Source organism: Sebastes fasciatus, chromosome 16, assembly GCF_043250625.1.
Source record: "Sebastes fasciatus isolate fSebFas1 chromosome 16, fSebFas1.pri, whole genome shotgun sequence".
Taxonomy (NCBI): Eukaryota; Metazoa; Chordata; class Actinopteri; order Perciformes; family Sebastidae; genus Sebastes; species Sebastes fasciatus.
In genome coordinates, this window is record NC_133810.1 from 19,223,849 (window position 1) to 19,251,462 (window position 27,614).

The window sequence follows — 27,614 nt, forward strand, 5'->3', positions numbered from 1 at the left end:
GAGGAGGATGCTTTCTGTCCGTCAGCCTTTACGCGGTGGTGAAAATCTCTGTTCTCCACATAAACTGATGAGTGTTTACCTCCACCACCCTGAAATCACGCCTTAAAACAAGAAAACACAGTATTTCAAATCACATTGGTCACAACAGTGTGATAATGCAGATATTATCATTCAAAAAAAATATTATTTATTCAGACATATTATATTTTTTTAATTCTCTATTTATAAAACAAAATCATCATCACTCATCCAGGCAGTTTTGTGTCGCTTAAAAAACAATTAATAAATTAATAATTTAATATTAAATTATCTGAGAAACATACAGCCAGTAATCCTTTAGTAAGGGTAGAGTCATGTTTTTATTTATTTATTTAGACATATTATATTTTTTAATTCTCTATTTATAAAACAAAAAACATCATCGCTCATCCTGGCAGTTTTGTGTCGCTTAAAAAACAATTAATAAATTAATAATTTAATAATAAATTATCTGAAACATACAGCCAGTAATCCTTCAGTTTGAGTACAGTCATGTTTTTATTTATTTATTTTATATATATTTTTTCCATAATACCTCTCCCCTCAGCTGTCCTGATGTCACACTGAACCTCGCGCCCATCGCTCTACTCGCTTTATTATTATTATCATTGCCTCAGCTGTGCCTGAGCGAGCGCGCGCGCGCGCGCCGCGTAAAAAGTCCACTTCGCTTTTTCCGCGAAGCTCCAAAAATCTATGAAATGTGTTTGCATGTTCCTCTCTGCAAGCGGGGATGTAGAGGTGGAGAGATTGCGAGGAACCGAGAAAGCTGGGGGAACCCACGCGTTCAGCCTCAGAGAAAGTACGCTTTTTCCCAAATAACTGACGGGTGAATATTTTTTTTATTTTTATTTTACACATTTTTATCATTAACAGCCAGCCACTCTGTAGGATTGTGTTCTCGGAGAATAAGCTGTTTTTTCTGCCCTTTTTCTCTTTTTTTTTTTTTTGTGTCACCATTCTGCACGGCAGGCTGAGAGAGAGAGAGAAAGAGAGAGAGAGAGACGGTCGGACCGCTCGGACTGTGGGAGCCCTCCCCTCTGCTCGGATCTGCTTTGGTAGGTGCAAAATCAAAAAACGGGGCCCGTGTTTGCAAATCTGTAGATATACATGGGAGGAGAGGGAGGAGGGGGTAGAAGATGGAGGGGGATCAGACTTTGTTGAAGTCTGCCGAAAGTTGGGATGTCATCTTCTTATAGGATCAAGTTGTAGCGGGGTGATCCGGGAGCTGTGTATCCTCCAGTGTGACTGCAGACCGTGTGCTGGTACCGCAGATAGGCTATATCATAGATCAACCGGGTCCACACAAAAGACAGCTATTTTCATCTGCTTTTACTCTGGAAAGAAAAAGAAGAATAAAAAGGTTTTAATGGTTTTAAGGTAAATTGTGATGATTCAGCACTGCGCTGAATGGATGAATGGGGGTATTTAAATATGCTGCTGTCAAGAATCATTTCTCTTTATTTAATAATAAGTCGCCTCCAGATACGGATCGGCACTGAACCAAGATGCGTTACTGTGAATCAGCTGATGATGCGCGCTAAACTGGACGCTAAACGGGGCATTAGAGTCGGATCATGCTTGTATATGACAACACACTGATTGTCACTCTTTATACTTTCAATAGCCTAATTGAAACTTTTATTTAACCCTAAAAACATCAATGACTACATAGATATCCCTGTTTCCACCCGCGCGTAAAGATGAAGGTGAAGGATTGGCTTTTTTTTAAATGTCATATTCTTCTGATTTTTTCTCCGGGCATCATTAGAAAGTTCCCAGGTAGCTTTCACCCATCCACCACCAGTGCTCCATATCTTTGCGTATATAATTTGAAGTCACAGTATGCGGTGCGCTTGTTTTCCTCCTCTAACTTTTTTCTGTGCGTAAAAGGCTCATTATAGGAAGAAGACGCAGCAGGTTTATATGGACAATGGATGAGTCTTATTATCGTCACCCAGGCTTTTTTAACTTCCTCTGGTTTGTGCGTCCGCGTGTGTTATGTATGAGTGAGCGTGTTCGTGTGCGCGCATCAGTCGCTAGGAGGTGGGAGGAATAGAGAGAGTATGTGTGTGTGTGTGTAGTCGCCTCCAGCGGTCCGCAGACAGACAGACAGACAGACACACAGCGCGTCTGGACGCTGCGTTTTGCATCGAGCATCGCCTGAACTAATGCATTAAGTATTGTCGCGTCTCTCTAAACTGTCAGCTGCTCCTCCAGAGTTTGTGTTTGCGTGCCAAATAATGCCTCATAAACCCTGCAGGAAATTATTTTTTTCCCGTTAAAAAAAGCTGAGTGCGATTACCTGACACCTGCGCATGCAGTGACGTCAGTGAAGGAAAACTTACTCGAGTTACTTCCAGGAGGTTAATGTCTAATCAAACTTGATCTGATTTCAATTAACAGGGTATATTGTTTATTTAATTAAAATTAAAATTAAAATGTAAATAATTCAGGATTTATTACTGAAAGAAAGTTGCATAGAGTCATACCTTGAGTTTATCCTTTCAGTGTGTTCAAACTCAATTAAATCATGTGTTTCATTGAACTCACAAGTGTACTATACACTGTTGAGAATTTCCAAGTAAAATAACAGTAAAGAACTGGCAGCAGGGTTGCCTTTATGTTACTGTAAAATTAACATTATTATACTGTTGCTGAAATGTACAGCTTGTACTGTTAATGAAAACAGTTTGAACTGTTTTTTTTTGTAAATTAATTTCACAGTATTTTACAGTTAATTTACTGTTTAAATATATATTATATAGCTGTTTTTCCACCTTTCTTTTACCTTATCTTACTGATTTGTTTTAATGCACTATTTAGATTGTATTTTACATTTTAATAAACATTATTTTTTGCCTAGATGAATAGACTTAGCAGGTTACAGACATAGGAATAGTCACACTAAATACAATCAAAGGCACTTGTTAGGAAAAAGGCTAGAATAGACTTGTTGACACTTTTGTCTGTAGCTGGCTACAAGCACAGAATGCAAACCATAACAACATGTGAGTGAAGAACAGTTAAGCTAATCCACTGATTTTCCAATCATGTACAATGTACAAGCCTCACATGTGCAGATCAGGTCCCAGAATTAAAAAAATACTACATGAAACTGTTACTTATGATACTTTAGACAGTTGATCAGCAGTAAAGTGCTGTTTTTTAAGAATGCATTATAGTTAAGTTAAAAAAACGGCCTATGAGCGTAATTTAACAGTTTTTCTTTTGTATTAACAGTAAAGCACTGTTTTTAGCAATAACAGGTTAATACTGTTGAAATCCTGCTGTAAATTAACAGCAATTGTTTACAGTGTAGGCTACTGTGTGGACCAAGTCAATGTGTGCTGAATATTAAGCAGCCATGACGGAAATAAAACATCCCAGATTCCTGGTTCTCATGTTAAGAGTTTTTGCTCTAAATGAGTATATTTCCCAGCAACAGGACATAGAAACACAACCTGGCCCTAAATGCTTTCCCCCCATTCCTCCATCACCTATTGATCGAACCTATTGAACTACTGAACCCAACCAACTATTCATCCATCACTCTGTTGTCACTATATTGTGGACTGACATTCACACACATTTTTTTTTAAAAACTGCTTATTCGAGGAAAGTGTTGTAAGTTTGGGAGCTATTACAGGCTGAGAGCGGAGTGTTAAATGAGCTGCTCATGCTCGTACAAGTATCGACATTGTGCTGACAACATTCAGCCGGCAGCACTGAGGCTGTTAGGAAGAACTACTCATAATTTGTACTGCTGTGAATGTACAGTATGATCTGTTAAAGTACTACTTAATTCACCAATGATTTAAGCTCAAATGTTTTTGTAAATGCTCCACACGTAATGAAGACTTTGCTTGTATAGGCTACACCAGATTTTGCCAATGATTCAAACCTCAGACATATTTAATCAAGCTTTTGAATGCTTATTGGCCAAGAAATAGTTCAACAAATAATGTAATATCCCCTGTTAAACAGTGAATTGTTGTTTTTACACTTGGGTTTCTGTACGGACTAAAGGAACAGGATATATGGTTTTAATTATTGAGCTTTAGAGCTGCTGATAGGCAGATTTTGTTACCTTCAAACAGAGCCAGGGTAGCTGATTCCCCATGTCTCCATACTGTATGCTAAGCTTAGCTAACTGTCTCCTGACTGTAGCTTCATGTTTAGAGTTCAGATATCGATATTCTTGTCTAGGGCTGCAACTAACGGTTATTTTCATTGTCGATTCATTTGTCAATTATTTTCCTGATTAATCGATTAGTTGTTTGGTCTATAAAATGTCAGAAAATGGTGAAAAATATTTATCAGTGTCTACCAAAGCCCAAGACAATGTCCTCAAATGTCTTGTTTTGTCCACAACTCAAAAGATATTCAGATTACTGTCATAGAGGAGGAAAGAAAGCAGAAAATATTCACATTTAAAAAGCTGGAATCAGAGAATTTTTACCTTTTTTTTTCTTAAAAATTACTCAAACCGAATAATTGATTATCAAAATAGTTGGCGATTAATTTGATAGTTGACGATTAATCATTGCAGCTCTATTTTCGTCTAACTCTGCAAGAAAGCGAATTACTGTATTTCCCAAAAATGTTGAACTTTTCCCTTGATTTGACTGACTGTCTCAGGTCACTGAAACTGAGCCCATGCAAATTATTAGATATAAAGAAACGTATACACAGGCTGGGGAAAAATATTTTCAGGCAGCATTTGTCAAGTAGAAAATAGGGAGACAGCAAGGATCAATACAGTATTCTGTAGAACGGGAACATCTGGATAAAAACACTCACATGACACTCTTTTCAATTCTGGATTTCATGAGGCTGTTTGCTAGAAAAATGGTATACATGCTCACTGACAGAACAGCTACAGTATGTGTAAACCCAGATTCAATTATAAACTATTAACTGATAAAACAAAAATCAAATTTCACACACAAATTAATACCCGTATATCATGTATCAACCTATGTGACATTTTATTAACCACATTCAAATGAACTCTCAGGTTCTGTAGATCCGCTGCTGTTGACAAAGTGTCCACAAAGTTACTGCGGAGCGGACATCACTCAGCTGATTCAAGGCTGGAATTAATGTCAAGACTTTTAACTAAGTGTCTTTATTGTATGAACAGCAACATTTATACTCACATTAAAAATGTTGTGTTATACCTCCTCAGGTAAGTCAATATTTTGTCTGCTACACTAAATGAAATACTGACCAATAAAACTAGAGTAATTGTCCAGCTCTCAGATTTACTTTCCTTAAAGTGTAAAAAAAAAACCTGATCCAGTTTGGCCTATAATGAAGTTCAGGCATCAAAGAAACAGATCAAAAAGTCATATTACAGTAATACACAGTGACTGCTGCAGTTTTGAATTTACCTAAACAAGAGGCCACCAATTATTTTAGCGGATGCTTAGTTCGATTGCAGGTTCAGATCATGCCTCTCAGGCCACACCTGCTCTCTACACAACGTCCAGCTGAGCTCAGTGGTCGATCCGAGAAAGCCGTTGCGCTGTATTGATCACTCGGACCATTTATATCCAGATCTTTAGCTCCGTCCACCAATCCTGTACAGCACGGTACAGAAAGACTCAGAGAACGATCAGGTATAGCTAATATTTACACCTATTTTTATGCTGAGGTGCAGGAAATGTGGCTGTCTGAACATGTGACTATAATTGCGCTCTTAACAGGCCAATTGTTAGAAGCCTGACGTGTAAGGTTTTAATATGAACCACAGCACAAGTCTATAACAGCGCAGGAAATAGAGTAAACCTGCTTAAAGGACAAAACAACATCTGGTTTCAGCTGTGTGGCGTTGACACTCTCAGTACTAGAGGCAGTTGTGGTTTAGGAGACAGTTCACATCAGGACATAAAGCCCCTCTGTAAATGATGTGGATCTGAAGAGCCATGACGCTGAGGAGTCGAGGAGGTGATTAGTTTAAGACTATATGCCATGCTCAGGGTTGATGATGATGGAGGGAGTGTGACTGATAGGTCACTAGGATGGAAGGCAGATGTGTACACACACACACACACACACACACACACACACACACGCACACACTGTGGAGGAGGTTGACCGTGCTTTCATTCGTTACACAGTGTGGTAGACCAGAGCAACAACTGTGTGCTGTAAACACAACCTGTAAACACGCAAGATGCAAATCTGCGTACATGTGTTTGTCATTCCAGACTGGTTTGGCGCATTTTTACTGTTTTCTTCAAGGTGCAGTTTGCAGGTTTTATCAGGTAACAAAATGTTGTTGTGTAGAAATGACACTGAAAATGAGTATTTATAAAATGATTAAAATTTGTTGATTTTATTTTACAAATCATAGGTTAGCTGTTGGCCATCACATATCTTTAATCTGTGTGTTATTATTAGGGGTGTAAGAAAATATTGAAAATATCGAGTATTGCGATATTTGTGATACTGTATTGATTCTTAAAAACACTGTATTGATTTTGTGGGACTCAGTCAATACTTTATACGTACAATACGTTATTGTCACATTTATCTGCTGTTTTTACGTAAACATGCATAAGTTTATATAAGGGCTGTTAAAGTTAATGCGATGATAACATGTTAACGCAAATTAGTAACAGATTAACGCAACTTGCGATTTTTAGTTCAGTTTTAAAGCTGAAGATAGATACTGGTATCATATCAAAATAGAAAAAATCTAAGGAATCCATTTGTTCCAACCATGTCATACTAGCTTGTCGCAAAGGAGGCTAAATAACACTACAAATGTACACTAAATTTTGGCACAGAAAAACTGGCACGGCCATTTTTAAAGGGGTCCCTTGACCTCTGACCTTATCATATGTGAATGAAAATGGGTTCTATGGGTACCCACCAGTCTCCCCTTTACAGACATGCCCATTTTATGATAATCACATGCAGTTTGGGGCAAGTCATAGTCAAGTCAGCACACTGACATACTGACAGCTGTTGTTGCCGGTTGGGCTACAGTTTGCCATGTTATGATTTGAGCATATTTTTTATGCTAAATGCAGTATCTGTGAGGGTTTCTGGACAATATTTTTCATTGTTTTGTGTTGTTAATTGATTTCCAATAATAAATACATACTTACATTTGTAGAAAGCAAGCATATTTGCCCACTCCCATGTTGATAAGAGTATTAAATACTTGACAAATCTCCCTTTAAGGTACATTTTGAACAGATAAGAAATGTGCGATTAATCACAATTAACTATGGACAATCATGTGATTATATCACTGAGCAGTGTAACAGTGCATTGAGAAGTGCCTTAGTGACTGAAGCATTTATCGTTTGTCACACTGATGTTCAGCTGCAATGCAAATTAAACTTGTGTGCACCTAAAAATCCCAGTCATTTATCAAAATATGAATATCTTACTGAAGAAACAAAAAGAGTATGTGTGTCACTGCGTTATTGTCACACAGCAGGTGTTGCTAGGATTGACGCAAAGCAAGTCAGCAGTATCAAAAGTATCGTGTCACATACGTGCAATCAACATTTTGTAAGAACAGCAGTTTGAATAAATGTCATTTTCATCTGCCTTTTTAAAAAAAAAAAAAACGGTGGCGTCATCAGCAGGCTAGCTGGTGCGATAATAGTTCCCTGCATGGCTGAATTATGATGTCACAGCTGATAGGTGATATTTTTGAAAGTGTTTTCACGGGATGCCAGCTTTGTAGCTGTCTTGTCTCTAGCTATTGATAATGCACCAGTTCATTAATTATGTGGAAAACTCAAGTCTTTTATCACATTTACTGTATTTAGAGCATTGATGAAGCAGTTGGATATCCTCCCAGGCTGTGATTAATGAAGGAATAGTGGTGTTGCACCCAGATTTACTTTATGTAAATGCACAGAGCTCATTTGAGACAATGTTACATTCAAATCTTAATGAAAAATCACCTTTAAAGTATTCATAACTGACCACTATATACCTCATTTCAGGTCCAATATTCCATAAAACCACAAAAAATACCCTGCATGCACCACTCTGCTGATTCGCAGCGCTGTTTCAACCACAACTGAGAAGAGATGCAGTTAGTTTGAGATGCCTTGGGGAAACCGGACCCTGGTCAGCACTGTAGTGGGAGAAACTGAAACTCCGGGGCTGAGGGGCTGCGGAGCTGGCTCTGGTTCGCTGGCGCCACATCCCCCTGAGCTGGTGAGAATGTGGGGGCTGTGCTCTTGCCTTTGAAGCTTTACCTCCCACTAATTCTGGCCTTCCAATTTCCACACACTGCACAGACCCCCTCCCCTCCCCCCCCTCGCCCTCCCCCCCCCACCATCCTCTTCCCCTCCCTTTCCCTTTGTTTCCCTTATAAGGACTGGCCCGGCCATTTCCTCAGCTTTTCTGTGGGAGGTGGTACGCTTGTTTGTGAACATGGACAGGTCAGGAGAATCGCAGCATAGTTTTTCTTTTCATAGATGAGCAGTCACAGGGAATCTTACGCTAAAAGCTGTTGCATGGATGCGTCTCTGTCCAGCGGGGAGACTCTCACTGCTCGCCTAGTAAACCCTCCTCATAAGCCCCACCGCTCCATTTCAGCTAATATTTTGCCAAATGATATTGCTCTACAGGTTTTGTCTTTAAAAGTTATCATTTCAAGACAATGATAGCATTCAAAAGACATCCAAAGTTAAGAAAAGAAGATCAACTTCCTTTGTTCTGACTCTGGGTGTTTTGGCTATATTCTCAGCAGATTGTTGTGTGAGAGTCTAATAAGGGACGCACATATTGTATCACAAGGTTATACACTCAGCTCAATGAGCTTGTAATTGTTAGTCAATAAATGCAACATTTATTAAATGACTAAACTGCAGTAAAGGCAATACAATTTATTTATAAAGTCGTATGTGTTTAAAAGGGACGCTATTACAAATAAATACTGTTAATTTCACGACTGACTAACTTCACTTAAAAATAAACAGTAATCTGACAGAAATCAGTTATGTTGGCACCAATAGACATAACAGTCTGATAGGTCGAAGAGTTCACCTGCAGGTAATAAGGAAACAAATTAAGACAGACATCTTCTGTAGGAGAGCTTACACATCTTTAATGTTTATGGAAATATTGCACACAAATCCCATGTGTAAAGTATGAAATGTGCACAGACCTGTAGCTGAAGTCCTAACAGAGTATTTCAATTTAGAATATAAAACAAATACTCAATAGTTTGTTATTTTTGTAGTTCACCAAAGCAATTTATCTCAACACTACAAAATTAATATGATTGTATTAGATTTAAACAGCAAGGTTAGGCTCCCGAACCTAGTAATTTCTTTTCTTTGCCAACCAATCAGAGAAGCTCCAGGGAGGCAGGTGTTGCCTCATTGGTCAGGAGTTTGATTTCGAGATTTAAATGTGAAGAATTAGAAAGTTTTTAGAGTTTCTGTGCTTGATTTTGAGTTGAATATCAGTATACCTAGGCTATAAATTAAAAGGCTTAGTGGCCCCTGTCTGTGTTTAATTTAGTAGAACTAATATCTACGTATGAGTTTCACTAACTCCTACTGTATCAGACCACTACAGCTGCTAACAACAGGTATTAAAGACCAGGTAAACTGACAAACTTGGAACATTTATTTTCATTTAGATATTTAATTGAATTGTTTGCATAATTTTACATTATGTAACATTATTATATTTATGAATTGTCCAATTATGCATGCATTTTTCAGCCTGGATCAGAATGTTGGGTTTGTTAAGTCCGCTAATTTAGTGACTCTGTATTTGGTTAGTTAGTTTTCTTCAGGCATCTGAACTTAAAGGTCACCTATTATGCAAAATGCACTTTTCCATGTCTTTTAAACATCAATATCTGTCCCCAGTGTGTCTACAGGCCACCATAGTATCATAAAAGACCATCCTCTCTCTTTTTCTCCTCCTCCGTTTGTCCGGAAATGGGTGCAGAAAAAAAAATCGCTTTTTTTCCTTCTCTTCTGACGTCATTAGAGAAATGCAAGCCATGTAAGGGTTTCCTGGTCGAACCAGAGAGAACCTTCAGTAGCTGACCCCGCCCCACAGCGCGTCACTGTCTCTCCTCCTCAACCTAACTTGAGCAAAGTCTGCAAGAACCAGCAGAACAGGCTTCATGTACTCCCATCATCTAAATATAACATGTTCATTCACAAAGGCTTTATGTAATTACACTGTTTAAACAGATGATATTTATATATTATATATATTTGATGTCATGCATGTAGCAGAGTACAGGTAGTAAATAGTGACTTGTAAGCAACACAACACATTTCTGTTTCACAGTCAAACTTTATTTGAGTTGACAGATGACAATATTAATTATTCACAGCATTTGTAATCATCTCACCTGTTAGTTAGTTATGTGACATGGTACAGGAGAAAGTCTTTCAGCTCTGGTAAACTATGGTAAGCTAAGCTCCGGTGGTCTGTAGTCATGGTAACACAGAGACAGCTACTACTGTAAATAATATACCATTACTCTGATCTTCCATACATTTATCTTTTAGCAGAAATAATGAACTGACTACTGTTTCACATCTTCTATTTTCCACCCTGATGGTCGCTGTGTTTACACACCGTCTCATAGCGGTAGCATGTAGCTAACCCGTTAGCATGTAGCTACATGCTAACGGGTTAGCTCTGTATCTCCCATCTGCTTTCAGCTATCTGCTCTCCTCTGGGATGATTCTGTCGGTCATTTCTCACAGATGGATCTGTAAAGACAGACGTAAAACAGAGTGTATGTTTACGGTTTACAGAGTTGATGCATGAGGTAAACACTGAGTTAACTAACAGAGATATAAACAGCATTATTTACCTGAGAGAAACCGTCAGGAAAACCTGGAATCTGGACCGCAGATGTTCATCATGCGTCGCCGATTTCTGATCAGATTCCTCCGGTAACGTGCGCTGGGTGAAGTTTCTGGTTTATAAACTTTAAAGTGGTTTATAAGCTCTATTCTAGCTGCCTCTCCCTCCACTCCTCTCTCCAGAGCTTCTCCGGGAGGGAGGGGGAGGGTGACGCTGTTGTTGTTGAGGAAGTTTGATTGACAGAAAACGCTGACCAATCAGAGCAGAGTGGGAGGAGACAGGCTGTGAATCAGTGGTTTTCAGACAGAGGCTGAATTAGGCTCTGAGGCAGGCAGACTCAGGCTGCAGTATGAGAAGAATAAAGTTTTTTTTGAACATTGCAGCATGTAAACATGTTCTAGTGCAACATTAAAATACATCTATGAACCTGGAAATGAGCATAATATGTGACCTTTAATATATTTAAAACGTCAATCAAATGACAACATGAAAACACTGTGACAATGTGAAAGGCTGCGCTTGTAGTGAATTATCACCTCTCCTCGCCTTTATGGAGCTTTATAGTGAGTCTGGACCACAACTTTAATGTTTCATTTCACTCTCACTGTTCTCATAAAGCTGTTTTAGGCCACAGCTGTTTTCAGCAAAAAAGCTCTAAAAAACCCACTGTACACTACCTTCTCAGCATCAAACAGCAGATAGACACAGTTAGCGACTAGCTGATGAACATAGCAGAACATTTAGCAGCTAAATATTCAGATATTCCCTCAGGAGTTGGTGGAGACCAAAAACAGAGCTAAAACTGAGTGAATGCGGGATTTGCGTTTGTCAGGTGGCCAGAAACACCAAATAAATGCTAATGTTGCTCCGTGACTGCTGGATGTGTATAAAAGTAACTATTTGCTAACAAGTTCACCATATTAACTTAAAAGTTGATGTTCTTCTTTTCAGTTTTTGCATTAGAGAGGACCTATTATGCTTATTTTCACATACTTGTATTTTGGGTTTCTGCTAGAACATGTTTACATGCTTTAATGTTCAAAAAACGCTTTACTTTTCCCATACCAGCTGTGCTGCAGCACCTCTTTTAACCCTCTTTCTGACCAACTGTTGTGATTGGTCATTCGAACCAAACTCTTCGTACTCTGTTCCAGCTCCGCTCTAACGAGCCGATAGGCAGGTATTATGCAAATGTTTTACTCTGTGACATCACCACATTACGGAAGAAAAGCCAAGACTTCAAGCAAAGTGTTTCAGGCAGACCTTTTACATGCACAAAAAACTGCATAACACATTAAAGTAAACAGTAATAGCACAAAAGCATAAAAGGTCCCCTTTAAATTGCCTAAGTTGACCCTTGACAAAAAGTTATCTCTTGAGTGTTTGAGTATTTTGGTGAAGTGATCATTGATGAGTAATTTACGTCTCTTGTCTCCCTGTGTAAAGTTCCCAGATGGCCCATGGAAGAACGTGGATGAGGGCTGAGCTGTAGAGCGGGCAGAAGGCTCCGGGCCTGCCTGTTGTCGGCTGGCTGGTTGGTCCATCGAGGTGAGGCACCACTCTCGCCGGGGCCAAGAACGGACTGAGGCAAGGTCTTTGCTCCCCCTCCTCACTCACCCCTGCCCCCTTTCCACCCTCACTCCCAACCCAGGCACATACGCTCTGGACCATGTCTAGCGGGCTGTCGGAGGGGGGCCGAACAGAGGACCAGGAGCGAAGTAGCTGCAAACAGGACTCTCCTGTCATAGAGCGCAGGAACCGCAGCGGGATCATCAGCGAACCCCTCAGTAAGAGCCTTAAGAAGTCCCGTACCCTCTCGCAGTATACAGCGGTCTCCTCTGCCACCAGCAATGGACACAAGGACAATAGTGAGACTAAGAGCCACTCGGCCAAGCCTCAGCCACCCCCGCTGCCCCAGCCCACCGTCTCCGCACTGACAGCAGCCAAGTTGGACCGGACCCTAGAACAGGTTCTGGAGGGACAGAATGGCCTGCTGCACTTTGCCCAGGCAGCAGCACTGTTAAAGCGGGCCGGTATGGAGCACATGCTCCTGCCTGGGGGCATGGGAGTGGGAGTTGGCGGTGGAGACGCAGGCTCGGGGGGTAGCGACTTGGAGGGTACGTCTGTCACGGACGCCGTAGGTGGTCCCGTTGACTTCCCATATGGAGTAGGGGGTGGGTTCCCCTTCAACCCGGGGCTTTTCATCATGACGCCGGCTGGAGTGTTTCTGGCGGACAGCGCGCTACACATGGCCGGCCTGGCCGAGTACCCGGCGCAGAGCGATCTGGCCTCTGCGATCAACTCCGGTAAAAAGAAGCGAAAACGTTGCGGCATGTGCCCACCTTGCCGACGGCGGATTAACTGCGAGCAATGCAGCAGCTGCCGGAATCGCAAAACGGGCCACCAGATCTGCAAGTTTCGCAAATGTGAGGAACTGAAGAAGAAGCCCTCTGCTGCTCTGGAGGTAAGTGGGTGGTGGTTATGATGTACCATTGCATTGTGGGCAATTGTTTAGGGTTCCCCCAAAAAATAAGCTTAAAGGGTTTTGATCCAAAGAGTTACTTCAGAGCTTCAATGCAGAGACAAAAACTAACAATATATGGGGGTGAAACCAGAGAAATAAGCCATCAAGTTGTCTTTGTGGGATCAAAAAATCTGTGAAAGATCGCAAAGACATTTCAGCTTCACACAGATCTTCCGGGTTGTACCTGAATGTCATTCCCCTTTAAGAGACATAGTACAGGGGGCTTTTTGGTGGCTTCACAAGCCGGGAAATGACAGGTGGTGAGGAGTGTGGTGGATATGTGCAGGGTAAGCATGCACCATGGGGTGTCTTTAATCCGTACACCACGACCACACAGTCACACTGCCCACATCTTTCAATCGGAAGGCTAATTCGCTATAACTACACAACGCCCTCCCTTCAGTGGAGCGTTTAGTCACATGTACATCCTCCTTGTGCATATGTTGTAATCGTAAAGAAAAAATCATACATGTGTGGAGGCAGAGTGGCAGTGATTATGTACAGTATGTGTTTGTGTGTCAGTGTACATGCGTGGGTATGTTTGTGTATGTAACAAGGTCCATCTGGCCACGGAGCTGTCATCTGGAGCACCAGGTGTCAGTGTGGCACATGATGCCCCCCCCCTCGCCCCTCTTTTTTGCTGCCGCTGTCCTTCTCTCCGGTGACACTCCTGCTCATCTAAATGGCCCCTCCAAACTTCCTGTCTGTTACCTCTCCATCACACTCAGCGGCCTAACTAACCCCGGCTGTGATGACAGAACGACCAATCATGAAATCAATTCCAGCAGATGTTCCTTCTCAAAGGAAATAAACTTTAGTGATCAATGGATAAGTGTCACTTTGGCATTACATAATAAATTGATAGATATGTAACACAGTGTGTGAACCAGTGGAGAGGCCTCTGGTCTAATTGACACAAACTGGATCTGTGCTTCAAACTGCTAATGGCTTCACTTCTTTCTCTCCCTGATGTTGATTGAGGGTGACAGCTCGGCTTCTTGTTTGTTGGCTGAAATGTTGGTTGTGCCGACGTCGGCCGTCCACAGTGAAACGCTCCTTAAAGGGGATGGTTTGGTTATTGGAGGATTTTGAGTGACACAAACTGAAAACACAGTACAGAGTGATGTCATTTTGAATAGGTGCAGTTAATGGATGTTCATGGAGTCTTAAGATCGACTGGACAATTCCATGTTTTTGCCACAAATTCTACTATATTTTGTATTCTCCTCTAAGGGTTCCTATTCACGTGTTGGTGCATAGAGAGGCTTAGATATTTTAAAAGGCCATATCAATGTTTTTGCATGTTTTAGCCCATTCACTACAAATCATGTGATAAGTGTATGAGATTTGAGGACCCTTTTTCAAAAACATAGCACTTTAAGGCCACACCGTAGGGCAGCACAATTAATCAAATATTAATTGTGATCACAATTTTGCTTCCCACAGTTAAATAAACATGATCGCCTACTATATTGACGTTTAAAATGCGCGATCTGCTCATAGAAAACTCTGCTGCATATCAAATCAGGCTCTTCCTAAACTAACAGCAAGCCACTAGCCAGTGATTGAGATGTTTTGGCTTCACTTTTGGGTATGGATATTATCTATACAACCAATGTGTTTATGATTTCAATTAAGAGCATACAATTGTTTATCTAGCTCTTATTGTTACTAATTTTGCACCACATTGATGCATTTAACTTTAAAATGTAGCTAACAAAGGGGTAGGGTGAATATTCCTGTATTTTTTCATGTTGCAATGTATATATAGCAGAAATAAATATTGCAATGTCAGTTTTTTCCAACATCGTGCAGCCTTAATTTGTACATTAGCAGGAATGTAGCACAGCATGAAGGTGAAAACAGTGCTCCGTTTATTTTAATGTGAAAGTGCAATAGTTGTCGCTAAAATTAAAGAATAATCGTGATAAATAATCGTGATCTCAATATTGATCAAAATAATCGTTATCATCATTTTGGCCATAAACGTGCAGCCTTATTCATATGTCAATATATTTAACCGTTGTTTTTGTCATGAATACTTTCGCACAGAATGCGAATATTACCCGCCGGAAAAAAGCGTCAACATTTTTTATTCGGAACAAGGTCAATCTTCTGAGCTTTCACACTGCGAATGAAGGCATCAACCAATCATGTTGTGTGGAATTGGTTCGGTTCCACCTATATGTATGAAACAACAACACAGAGGGTCTGAACCAGGACGGCAAACTTTATCACTCTTTTCAACCTTGACAAAGGCAGCGCTGTCCAGATCCACTACTCCCGTTCTTACTTTTCACAATAAAAGCCCTAGATATATGTATAATATTCACAGACAAGTATTTCGCATTTTCGTGCCATTTATTCGTCCCGCCCTTGGTGTGTAAAGGCCTTTACTTTGTTTTAGCAAAGAGTGCCCAAAAATGACATATTCAAGTAACAAAGATCTCTAGCGGTGATCTAGGAATTGTGACTCTTGTCCATCAGGAGCAACGGAAGTGACTTTATTCTAGAGCGACAGTGACGTGTACGGAAGACGTTGTGAGTGGCTGAGTTGACAAAACGCTTTACGGACTTTAACACTGGATTTTCTACCGTCAGTCAATGTTTTCTTTTAACCATAACCAAGACCTTTCCCCCAATTTTAACCAAATGTTTTTTTTTTATTGTAATCATGACAACGTAGGGCCCCTAGATTTAATGAAGTGGTAACTTAAAGGTCAGTTTGTAGGATTTAGTGGCATCTAACGGTGAAGTTGCAGATTGCAACCGACTGAATTCCCCTCCACTCACCGCTCCCTTTCACAAGCGGTTCGGAGAACAACGGTGGCCCTCAGGTTACTTAAAAATGTAAATGGCTCTCTCTAGAGCCAGTGTTTGGTTTGTCCGTTCTGGGCTACTGTAGAAACATGGAGGAGCAACATGGCGAACTCCATGAAGAGGACCCGCTCCCTATGTAGATATGAAGGGCTCATTCTAAGCTAACGAAAACACAACTATTCTTTGTTTCAGGTGATTATACACTAATGAAAATGTAGTTATGAATATTATATTCCATTTCTGTTAAAAGATCCCCCTAAATCCTACACACTGGACCTTTAAACTCAAACCACGATGTTTCCCTGAGCCTAACCAAGTTGTTTGTGTGCCTAAACCTAACCAAACCTTAATAATAACCATTATCACATCATAAAACGGATTGACTGACTGACTATACTTTTCAACAGTGATTTGGAGGGCACAAGCAAATAATGTATTTTGTTGTGTAATTGGGAGGACTTGTTGGCTTGTGTTAGTTGATCCATCTCAGTGAAGATCATAATCATAAGAATTATGTTGTCGTTGAGTTGTAAAGCACAGATTGATGTGAAAAGTTTGCGTAACATCACATCAGTAACACAACAATAATTTGTACTTTGACAATGTTTTTTGCTTTCAAAAATGTAAAACACTTAAAAAAAATGCATGTTAAAAATTGGAAAATAGTTGGCAACAATCTTTGTGACTTTCTCTGAAGTTGAGAATCAGACTGATGTGTCTGAATACCAGCATGCTGTTTCTCACTGTTGTATTGTTCCAGTGCAAATTAATGAGAGGCTTCATTTGTCTCCGTCGATGATTCACCAAAACGGTGAAATGTGTCAGCTCGCTATGTAGGTGGCACGACTCAATGTCTGCAGCAGAAAGGAATTTAATTTTAATTTATGATTTGCAATTGATGTTGTCGTGGCAGTTAGCCTAATACCAGTCATTCACACCAGCGATGCCAAACCCAAGGGGGCTTGAATATTCATGAGTGTTGATGTTGATATAGGTCATCATGCTGCTCGAAACGTCAGTCTGCTGATGTTGCTGCCAGTGGCCACAGAAACTCCAGGGTACCATAAACCTGCCAAGCCTCCAAGTACCAACTATAATAGCAGTCTGATTATTGACTTTAGTAAAAGTATGTACTGTAATTACCCTGCACACATTTTGTACTCCTGACATCTGAAAGTATGTAGTCTACTATTCACTAATTTATTGAGTGTGTCTGTAAAGTAATTTCCCTCTTTCACCAGAAATGAGAAGGCCAATCTCTGCTTGCAATGTGACAATATTAGACTATTGTTAAAGGATAATATGTGTTTCTTTTTAAAGTTTACGCTTGTTGTGCAGGTAACACCTCTCTATTACATCATTCCTGATGGTGTCTGCACAAAATCAGTGTCGAAAAACAGCTTTCAGCCTGAAACATTGCCTGAACCAGTCCATCAGACATCAGAGTCAGCATGATGTTTTAATTAGGGCTGTCAATCGATTTAAATATTTAATCACGATTAATCGCAAATTAATCACACTTTTTTTTTTATCTGTTCAAAATATATCTTTAAGGTGTCAAGTATTTAATACTCTTATCAACATGGGAGTGGACAGATATGCTTGCTTTCTACAAATGTAAGTATGTATTTATTATTTTAAATCAATTAACAACACAAAACAATGAAAAACGTTGTCCAGAAACTCTCCCAGGTACTGCATTTAGCATAAAAATATGCTCAAATCCCAACATGGCAAACTCCAGCCAGCCAACAACAGCTGTCAGAGTGTCAGTGTGCTGACTTGACTATGACTTGACCAAACTGCATGTGATCATCATAAAGTGGGCATGTCTGTAAAGGGGAGACTCGTGGGTACTCATAGAACCCATTTTCATTCACATATCTTGAGGTCAGAGGTCAAGGGACTCCTGGGAAAATGGCCATGCCAGTTTAACCTCCATGGCGACGAGCTAATGGATAATCCAATGGATTCCTTCGGTTTTCTAGTTTCATATGATACCAGTATCTTCACTCTAGCTTTAAAAATCGCAAGTGGCTTTATTGCATTAAAGAAATTAGTGGCGTTAAAACAAATTTGCGTTAACACGTTATCGCGTTAACTTTGACAAGTTTAGTTTTAATATTTTTCCCCTTGCCCGAAATGTGGATTATGTTACATTAAAGTTCGTCCATTCGTAACATTGATGAAATACAATATTATATGAACCAAGATGCAGAGTGCCTTTTTAGAGAGCCAAAGGTTTGTGCCACAGACGTACTGAATGTCTCAGGCATGAGATTGCCACGGAAAAAGGCGAGAAACATTCATGCCAAAGTGTGCAGCTTCTGCACATCTACCCACACAGAAAGCATGAATCAAACTATAACCTCAATCACCTGACAACCCACAGCATGAAATAAAATCTTTGTGACAGCATAATCCCAGTAATATTCCTCTGATGTCACATTTCAGTACATTTTGGACATCTTTATTATATGATTTGACACTGTAAAGTTTGCATTTTAAGAATGATAAAGTGAGTAAACCTGTGCACATTGCAAAACAACTGACAAAATGTAAAACACACTTGGATAGTAGGCCTATAGGCTTTAACTTAAAATGAGACTCTCGTTCAGTCAGGAAACCATCTAAGAGTTCTGCAACCTGTTTGCCCCAAACTTGATTTCCTGCAGTATCAACTTTGCTCTGACAGCACTACAACATTTTCAATTTCGCCTGCTTTTTTATTTGTCCTCGTGCACTCGTACGTTTCACATTAGCAGTCTAGTAGTCGTCTCGAATGGCTTTGTTATTAAGTCAACAGCTCTTGTTCAGCAGGTGATTAGATCAGAGATTACGGCCTGGGCCGCGCTGTCAGTGAGCGTGATGTCATCAGTGCGAGCTAAATGTCAGAGGATGAGATTCATGGAGGATTTGCTGCATCAGGAGGGAGCGGAGAATCAGCAATAAATTCCACATGTCAATAATGAGTAGATGATTTAATATTGTCAATATATTCTTCTTCTTTAAGAGAAATTCCCCTAAAAGCATATTCAGGGCGACTTGCAGCACCTGTGCCAGAAGAGAAGACGGTCCTGGCTCTCAGAGTGAACTGCAGTGAGCCTCAGCTGTAGCTCAAACAGCCCCTGAGTGTCACATTCCCCTACAATCAAAGATAGAGCGGCACATCCCCATCTGCTGTGGCTGTTATACTCAGCGTGCAGTCTCTAAAGGGGCATGACGTCTTATTTAACATGTGTATTGCGGTCAGTTTGTCAGATGGTTCTGACTGCTTTTTGTGCACACACACATGTGAGTAAAAAGACTTTGTTTTCCTGCATTTGCATGCTTGTGCGTTTCTTACGAGCCTGCGAGCGTCTACGCGTCGATACACAAGTGCAGTCCAGCAGCAGCAGCAGCAGCAGTGTGCTTATTTTAAGGGTGTTGACGGTTTCCATTGAAAGCTCATGGCAGCTCAAAGAGGAGCGTAAAATTGGCAAGTGAGGGGGAGTTGGCATGCTGAGGCCTTTGCCACCTCATAGCTCACTGGCTGAAGATGTCTGGATTTATTCTGGGAATGCTACATTTGAGAGAAATAAGTGGGAAGGCACTTCCTCTCTGCTCTATGTATGAATACCCTCCAGTGGTGTCGGCCTTGGTGATGCTGTTCGAAACAGAGAACGAAGGAGAGTCAGGGTTGGGAAGTTGTAATCTTGTTTTTCCTCACTGTACGTTGAGGATGTACTGTACCGGTGAGTGTGGAATATTTTGGAAATAGATAAGACAGCAGCTGAGTTTTTGTCTTTGTCTACTTATAGAATAATATATTTAGTATCTTTGTGTCAAAGACTGTGCTTCTTTGTCATCAGACACCCGAACATACTAGCGTCGTGCATTGGGGGCCACTTTGCCAGTATCAGACGTTGATATGGGAGTAGCGCATTCCCTCGTGGTCTTTCCTGCCTCCCAGACACCGTACACCAGACAGTCAGGACAGAAGAGGCTCATGCAAACTGACAGGCACGCAGACTGACACCGAGACACGCGGATGTGTGTGGGCAAGTTGCCGGGCAGACAGAGGGACAAGTTGGAGTGGACAGGGGAAGGACAGATAGAGAGGGACGGCACGTGAGGTAGCCAAGGTGTTGTACTGTGGACCACCTTCTGGATTACAATGACAGCCCTGTACTCAAAAAGAGTCAGTGGTATTATTTGATAAATAAATCATGTTGTAGTCCTCCGAGTAAGCACCAATTTTATAATTTGTAGGTCAAAAGAGGTCTAGATTAGGGATGCAAAAACAAACCATTGACGTACAAACCGAAACCATTGTTGAACCGTCGCGTACAGGCATGCTAATTATTTGATGAGGTGTCAGAGACAGAGAAGAGGTAATTATCTGAACATTGGCCTACTTGACCATTAAGTAGCCTGCCTTATTTCATGTATAATATCAGTGTTATATCTCCTTATCACACGGCTTTGTTGAATACTCGATTCAGATTTGTCAATCACGGCGTTCTACAGTCTGTTGTTTCTTTATAACAAACCGTGCTATGTATAACAGACAGTTGCTATGGACGCAGTTCTGATGTCGGACTCTGGAGGACCATTTTTGTGTCAAATTAATGATTTGATGTAAGTAGCCGTGTAATAAGTGGGATAATGTACAGCTAGCAGGTCATTGTTGTCCACTCTCTGGGGTTTATTTCACAACAGTGACCCGCTAGCTGTACATTATCCCTCAGATATAATATAGAAATATCATTCATTGGTTATGTTTTTTCTTCTCCGTAATGTGCAAAACACACCGAACCAAAACCGTGACCCAAAAACCGCAATATAAACCGAACCGTGGGCTTATTGAACCATTGCACCAGTAGTCTAGATGTCTATGAAACTTGTTTTTGAGATATCTATGCTACATATAACAGTTGTTTTAACAGTGTTTCAGTCAAATAAAGGCATGCTGTCGAAACAACCATTATACTTAATATAATATATTTAATTTTAAACCAAATTTAGCCAGTTTTAATAGAAGCCCATATGTCTTTTGACCTTTGATTACTAGGCATGAGTATTGAGGGTTAGTGTGAAAGATGGACCATTGCCTTTAGTATTTATCACCATGCAAATATCTCAAATATGAATCAGCAACTATTTTTAAAGAGGACCTATTATGTTTATTTTCAGGTTCATACTTTATTTTGTATTTTGGGTTTCTACTAGAACATGTTTACATGCTTGAATGTTCCAAAAATGCTTTATTTTTCTCATACCGGCTGTGTTGCAGCACCTCTGTTCACCCTCTGTCTGAAACACTCTGAGCCCAGTCTGCTCTGATTGGTCAGCTGGCCCACACTGTTGTGATTGGTCAACCAAACCAAACTCTTCCGACTCGGCTCCAGCTCCACTCTAACTAGCTTTGTTTGAAGGCGTGCCAAACTAGCCGCTATGCAAGTTTTATGCAAATGTGTTACTTGGTGACATCACCATGTTACAGAAGAAAAGGCGGTTCAAGCGAGGCGTTTCAGGCAGTTCAGGAGCAGTGTTTCTGTGGGGGAGAGTAACTCCCTTTAGTGTGGACTTTGTAACTTTGCAGACCTTTTACAGGCACAAAACAACTATATAACACAATAAAGGAAAGGGAAAAAGCACATAAACATAATAGGTCCCCTTTAAAATCAATCATTTCAGTTTTTTGTTTTCTAATCCCAGCTTCTTAAAAGTCACAATTTTCTGTTTTTCTTACTTATATATGGCAGTAAATTGAATAGAGCAAATTAGAGACATCACTGTGGCTATTCTTTCACTATATTTAATAGACAAAATGATTCATCGATGAATGAAAGAAAAATTTATAATTTACTGGATACAGGATTTACGGGTTGAACTGCGTGTGTGTTAATACTCCTGCCCTGGCTATGAGATGTATTGGTCCAGTAAGAGAAATCGTATCAACGCATTTATATATCACTCATAATTGACTCCTGGAATGGAGAGCAGGCTTAGGAAAATGCTTCACTCCTTCAGCCAGACAAATATAGTGAGTGTTTATGCCAGCTGGAGGTCATTGGTGTTTTGATTCAGATGCTTTAAAGGTTTACTTTTCTGCTCCTTGCGAGCGGCAGACAGCGTTACATCCCACATGTACCGCTGCATGCGGAGACGCTTTGCCTTAGCTTGACAGTTAGTCTGAAATATAAAGGATGCCTCCTTTCTTCTTCTTTTGTTGTACGTTACACACAAATTGTTTTTGCTATGCTAAGACAAATGTGCCCACCGTCCATCGATTCCGGTGATTGGCCACTTCACAACCACAGATTCCGTCCGTTTGAACCTGTGCAATCAGTGTTGGTGAAGGAAGGCTTTTCTATTCCTGAACTGCTGCCATTTTTCCATTGATTGCTCATGTTTGATAATGAGGGAAAAGCGTCATTTTCAGTTCAAGCGAGGGGATGTGTTGTTTTCCTTCCCTGCGCCTCATGTTACGGTCAGTCCGGCCTTTACCAGGTTTTTGACATCTGTGTCGGCGCCAGATGTTGCTGCCCTCCGACTGTCTTCTTAACAGCTGAGCGCCGCTGTAGAAAGGTCATCACAGAGATGGAGGGCGGGCCAACGATGCTTAACACGCACACCACAAAATAATGTTGCCAATATGTTGGCTGTTAACCTCCAGGTTTGAGGTTGCTATTCATATTCATTTGAGACAAAAAAAAAATTCCTAAATAGAGAAATTGATATTTCAGTTGATGTGAGCTGGCATATGTGGGCTATGAGTGGCGTTCAGTGTCTCTGCTGTCAGATTATTCCTGATTAAGTTAATTTAACAAATAAAGCAGTGTGGGCTATATTTGGCTGAGATCACCGGAGTAATTACCTTTGTTTGAAGTCTTTTTACCCGAGCGAAAATGTTTCATTTTTGTCACTCAGCGGGAGTTAACTTTCAAAATGGAAGTAAATGAAAACCCGCAGAGCACGAACCCCGCTGTCACTCAGTTTCATGTCCAGATATGAACAATAGCATTCAAAAGAACACTGTACGGCTGATTCAAGGGTAGAGGAATGGTTTAAGTGGGCCTGAAAAGTAATTAGGGCTGGTATTGTTTTTGGTTTCAAACTCTTCTCTGAGCTAATGGCCTTATTTGCTTTCTGATGCCTTTGTTGAGAAAAGAATAACTCATAATCTCACTGCAGCTGTGCAAGAGAGTCTGAATATGTTCAGGTTACACGTTATTGGAATTTCATTAGAATTTAGATAGAAACGTCTTAATTAGGGCTGTCAAAGTTAACGCGATAATAACACGTAGAATTTGTTTCAAGACCACTCATTTTTTTTAAAGCATTAACGCAACTTGCGATTTTTAGGTTGTAGCGGGCTCAGTTTTAAAGCTGGAGTGAAGATACTGGTATCATATGAAACTAGAAAAAACCTAAGGAATCCATTGGTACCAACCATGTCTTACTCGCTTGTCGCAAAAGAGGTTAAATAACGTTCCAAATTCACGCTAAATTTTGTTGAGGAAAAACTGGCATGGCCATTTTTAAAGGGGTCCCTTGACCTCTGACCTTAAGATATGTGAATGAAAATGGGTTCTATGGGTACCCACGAGTCTCCCCTTTACAGACATGCCCACTTTATGATAATCACATGCAGTTTGGGGCAAGTCAGCACACTGACACACTGACAGCTGTTGGGCTTGAGTTTGCCATGTTATGATTTGAGCATGTTTTGTATGCTAAATGCAGTACCTGTGAGGGTTTCTGGACAATATTTGTCATTGTTTTGTATTGTTAAATGATTTCCAATAATAAATATATACATACATTTACATAAGGCAGCATATTTGCCCACTCCCATGTTGATAAGAGTATTAAATACTTGACAAATCTCCCTTTAAGGTACATTTTGATAAGAAATGTGCTATTAATTTGCGATTAACTATGGACAATCATACGATTAAATATTTTAATAAATTGACAGCCCTAATTGTAATGTATTCAGAGGGCAATACAGATATGTGACACTAACATACAGTACATTTTCCCTTTCCAGCATGGGTGTGTGTGTGCATCTCAGTTAAACTCTCTGCTGTAGAGCACTGATGGAAAAGTGAATCTGAAGCCATCGCGTGTGAGAATTTTAGTTTAACAGTCTCACTGTTTGGTGTGATTTCGGGGGTGTATTGCGAGTGTCGGTTAACGTGCCACTGTGTGTGGAGGTGTGTGACTGTACTTGAATACATATTGGTTCGGTGCGAGAGAGTGTGTGTGGGTGCATAAATGTTTGCCGAGCTCCTCCTGCCTCGCTCCAGGCAGAGCTGGCTTAACGGAAGAATCCGTGCTGCAGAATCGAGTTGCACTTTAGCAGGACGGCCAGCCGCGCTGCAGCTCCGGGGGCCACGGGCGGCTCTCCATCTATCTCCTGACTGACAGGCCGCTGCTGAGCCCTGCAGCTGCATGCATTGGTGCCACTCCTGCTCGGTGCAATCAGAGTCGCAGATAGCCATGGTGAGAGAGAGAGAGAGAGGAGTGAGGGACGGAGGAGAGCGGCGTGATCATTGATGATGGTGTGGGAGAGCAACGCGTGTGGTGGCTAAATAATAAATGTGGCATATCGGGTTTTGTGTGAAGCCAGGACTGAAGCTCGTTCCTGTGGTGGTGCTGAGGAGAGAGAGGTTGGGCCAGACAAGGATGTAGAGATTTCACACATACCACTCATCCAGGGAGAAAGGGTGGACATTAATCATTTAAGTCAATTGTCAACTAAAAAACATTCACTGGTTCCACCTCATTAAATGTGATGATTTTCTGCTTTTTTTTATTGTAAGGCTGCAACTGACGATTATTTTTACTGCCGGTTAACCTGTTGATTGTTTTCTCTATTAATCAATTAGTTGTTTGGTCTATAAAATGTCAAAAAAGTGGTGAAAAATGTTGATCAGTGTTTCCCAAAGCCCAAGACAATGTCCTCAAATGTCTTGTTTTATCCACAACTCAAAGATATTCAGTTTCAGAGAATTTTTACCTTTTTTTTCTTAAAAAATACTCAAACCGAATTATCAAAATAGTTTCAGATTAATTTAATAGTTGACAACAACAACATTGATTAATCGTTGCAGCTCTAGTGTGTTGTATAACATTGCAAATTGGATATCAAAATTTTGGTGAGGAAAAACTGTCATGGCCATTTTCAATGGGGTCCCTTGACCTCTGACCTCAAGATATGTGAATGTTTGGAGAAAGTCATAGTCAAGTCAGCACACTGACACACTGACAGCTGTTGTTGCCTGTTTGGTTTGAGTTTGCCATGTTATGATTTGAGCATATTTTTGTATGCTAAATGCAGTACCTGTGAGGGTTTCTGGACAATATCTGTCATTGTTTTGTGTTGTTAATTGATTTCCAATAATACATATATACATACATTTGCATAAAGCAAGCATAATCTTGTGATTTATTTCGATTAAATAATTTAATCAATTGACAGCCCTTTGGACGGTTAATTGGACAAAACAAGCAATTTGAAGACTCCACCATGGGCTCTGATGACTCCTGATTTTTATTTTATTTTATATTTCATACATTAAGAAAAAAACAACAACCTATATATTAATTGATAATGATAATGACAATAATCATTAATTGTAGTCTTAAACAACAGAGATTTCAGGAACAGGAGGGCAACATTATGTATTCCTCTCTGTCAAGGTGTGAAGACATTGTAGCTTCTCATGAAGGAAGAAGTAGATTTGGGATTATATTTGCAAACACTTAATGACAACTCCAACCTCTTCTCTTCTCTCTCCTCTAATCCTCCCTCCCCCTTCCCCTCCTTGTCCTCTGTTTCTCCAAGAAGGTGATGCTTCCTACAGGAGCGGCATTCCGGTGGTTCCAGTAGGACTCCTCCTCCTCTCCCTACCCAAAGCTCTGCCATCAAGTGCTATGCCAACTCCTGGATTGTCTCCAGAACTGACACTGGCTAATAAACAAAACAAGCAACAAATAAAAATTAAAGAAAAAAACAACAACAAAGCAGAACAAAAAAAAAAAATCAATCGGGTAATGGATGCACCTACTTATTCCTTGAACCAAAAATGAAGCGTAAAGAAAAAGCATCTATGGCAACTTTCATTCCCTTTTCTATGTTTCCATTTTGGTACCTTTTGTCCTTTTTCCAGCAGGTTTTTTTTCTTCTGTCGCTTAAACATGGAACTGTTCATCGCCAGAAACAGAAATGACGGACTGAGTGTGGACAATCAACTAATTTCTGTGTTTGGTGTTAATGTTGTTCATGTGTGGAAAGATACAGTACTTGTGTAGAGAATGTAAATTTACAGCTATATTTCAAAAACTAGTGGCTAATGGCAAACATTATTGTAATTCTTCACCATTATGTTACTTTAAACCCTTGTCTATTTTAAGATTCATGATTTTAGTTCCAGACGGATCGGTGGTTTGTCTTTGAAAGACAAAGGAAATGTTTCAAATGTGGCGTTTAAACTAAACTGAAGGAGTCATGTTATCGGGCGGACCTCCAGAGACTCTTCACCGGGTTGAAGATGCTGTTCGCCGGTTCCGTCACTACTGTAGTCTCCTCAATCAGCCCTCCTCTGCATTTCCAAACTTTTCCTTTAGTGAAACTGGCAGCCTTATGTTACTGTGGCCCTACTGAGCATGTGCCAATACTGCTCAGGGCAATAGCACTAAGAGACAGCACTTGCTCTGAGTCTACCCTACTGAACGCACTGAGACAAGATTACATTTTTTTTATTTGTTTGTTATTTTCCATGATTTTTTTTTTATGTTGCTGGGTAGCTACAGCTTTTTAAAAATAACCAATCTTTGTATTCGTTTAGAAAATTGGACTGGTTTTGTGAATAAAAAGGAATGCATGTATTCGTGTCAAAATTTACAATTCTGATGTTTGTCTACTTGTCTATTTGCATGTTTTTTTAAAACAGAAAAAAACAGCTGGTTTGACAAAAAGAAACATTAAGTATAAATTTTCCATGAATTGATAAAAAAAAAGTGTTTTCATTTTTAAAAATTGGACAGTGTTGGAGAATTCCCAAAGATTCTGACGTGAGCAGAAGTCATTAAAAGTAAATCAGGCGGTGGTTATGGATCACCATGATGGCCTTGGTTTGACTGAGATATTTCTCTCACTGCCTGTGTCATATCTTCCTATAGTGGAATGACTGATGGAGCCTTGCTGTGCTAAACTGTAACCAAAAATGAGTTAAACGATGTTTGAATGAGAACAATTTTGATGGCAGTGTTTCTTCAAATGCATGAAAATCCTCCCAAATGTCTTTTTTTCTTGATGATTTTCACTCTCTAAGATCTTTGTGACATTCAGCCGACCCCATAACATTTAGTCAGAAAATCATTAAAGCTGCAGTGGGTAGAAATGGAGTAAATATGA

The 27,614-nt window shown here is 40.2% G+C and overlaps 1 protein-coding gene and 1 long non-coding RNA gene across 6 annotated transcripts; one reads left to right on the forward strand and one right to left on the reverse strand.

The window, feature by feature from the left end:
- The first annotated feature begins 714 nt into the window (after positions 1–714).
- On the forward strand, positions 715–27,104 carry cxxc5a (CXXC finger protein 5a). Of its 5 annotated transcripts, none has more exons than XM_074610778.1 (5): positions 715–865; positions 1,009–1,094; positions 12,307–12,408; positions 12,512–13,324; positions 26,043–27,104. In XM_074610778.1, the coding sequence occupies exons 4-5, from the start codon at positions 12,530–12,532 to the stop codon at positions 26,085–26,087; spliced, it is 840 nt and encodes a 279-aa protein (XP_074466879.1). In that variant the 5' UTR covers positions 715–865; positions 1,009–1,094; positions 12,307–12,408; positions 12,512–12,529; the 3' UTR covers positions 26,088–27,104. The 5 variants fall into 5 exon arrangements, with proteins under 5 accessions (XP_074466879.1, XP_074466877.1, XP_074466881.1 ...); XM_074610780.1 differs by having other exon boundaries at positions 717–865; positions 26,046–27,104; XM_074610776.1 differs by having other exon boundaries at positions 716–865; positions 12,307–13,324.
- Positions 10,319–11,081, reverse strand: LOC141752669 (uncharacterized). The gene is made up of 2 exons (XR_012590288.1): positions 10,868–11,081; positions 10,319–10,763 (listed from the first exon to the last, which is right to left on the reverse strand). It is a non-coding gene; the product is annotated as an uncharacterized LOC141752669 (long non-coding RNA).
- Positions 27,105–27,614: the final 510 nt, after the last annotated feature.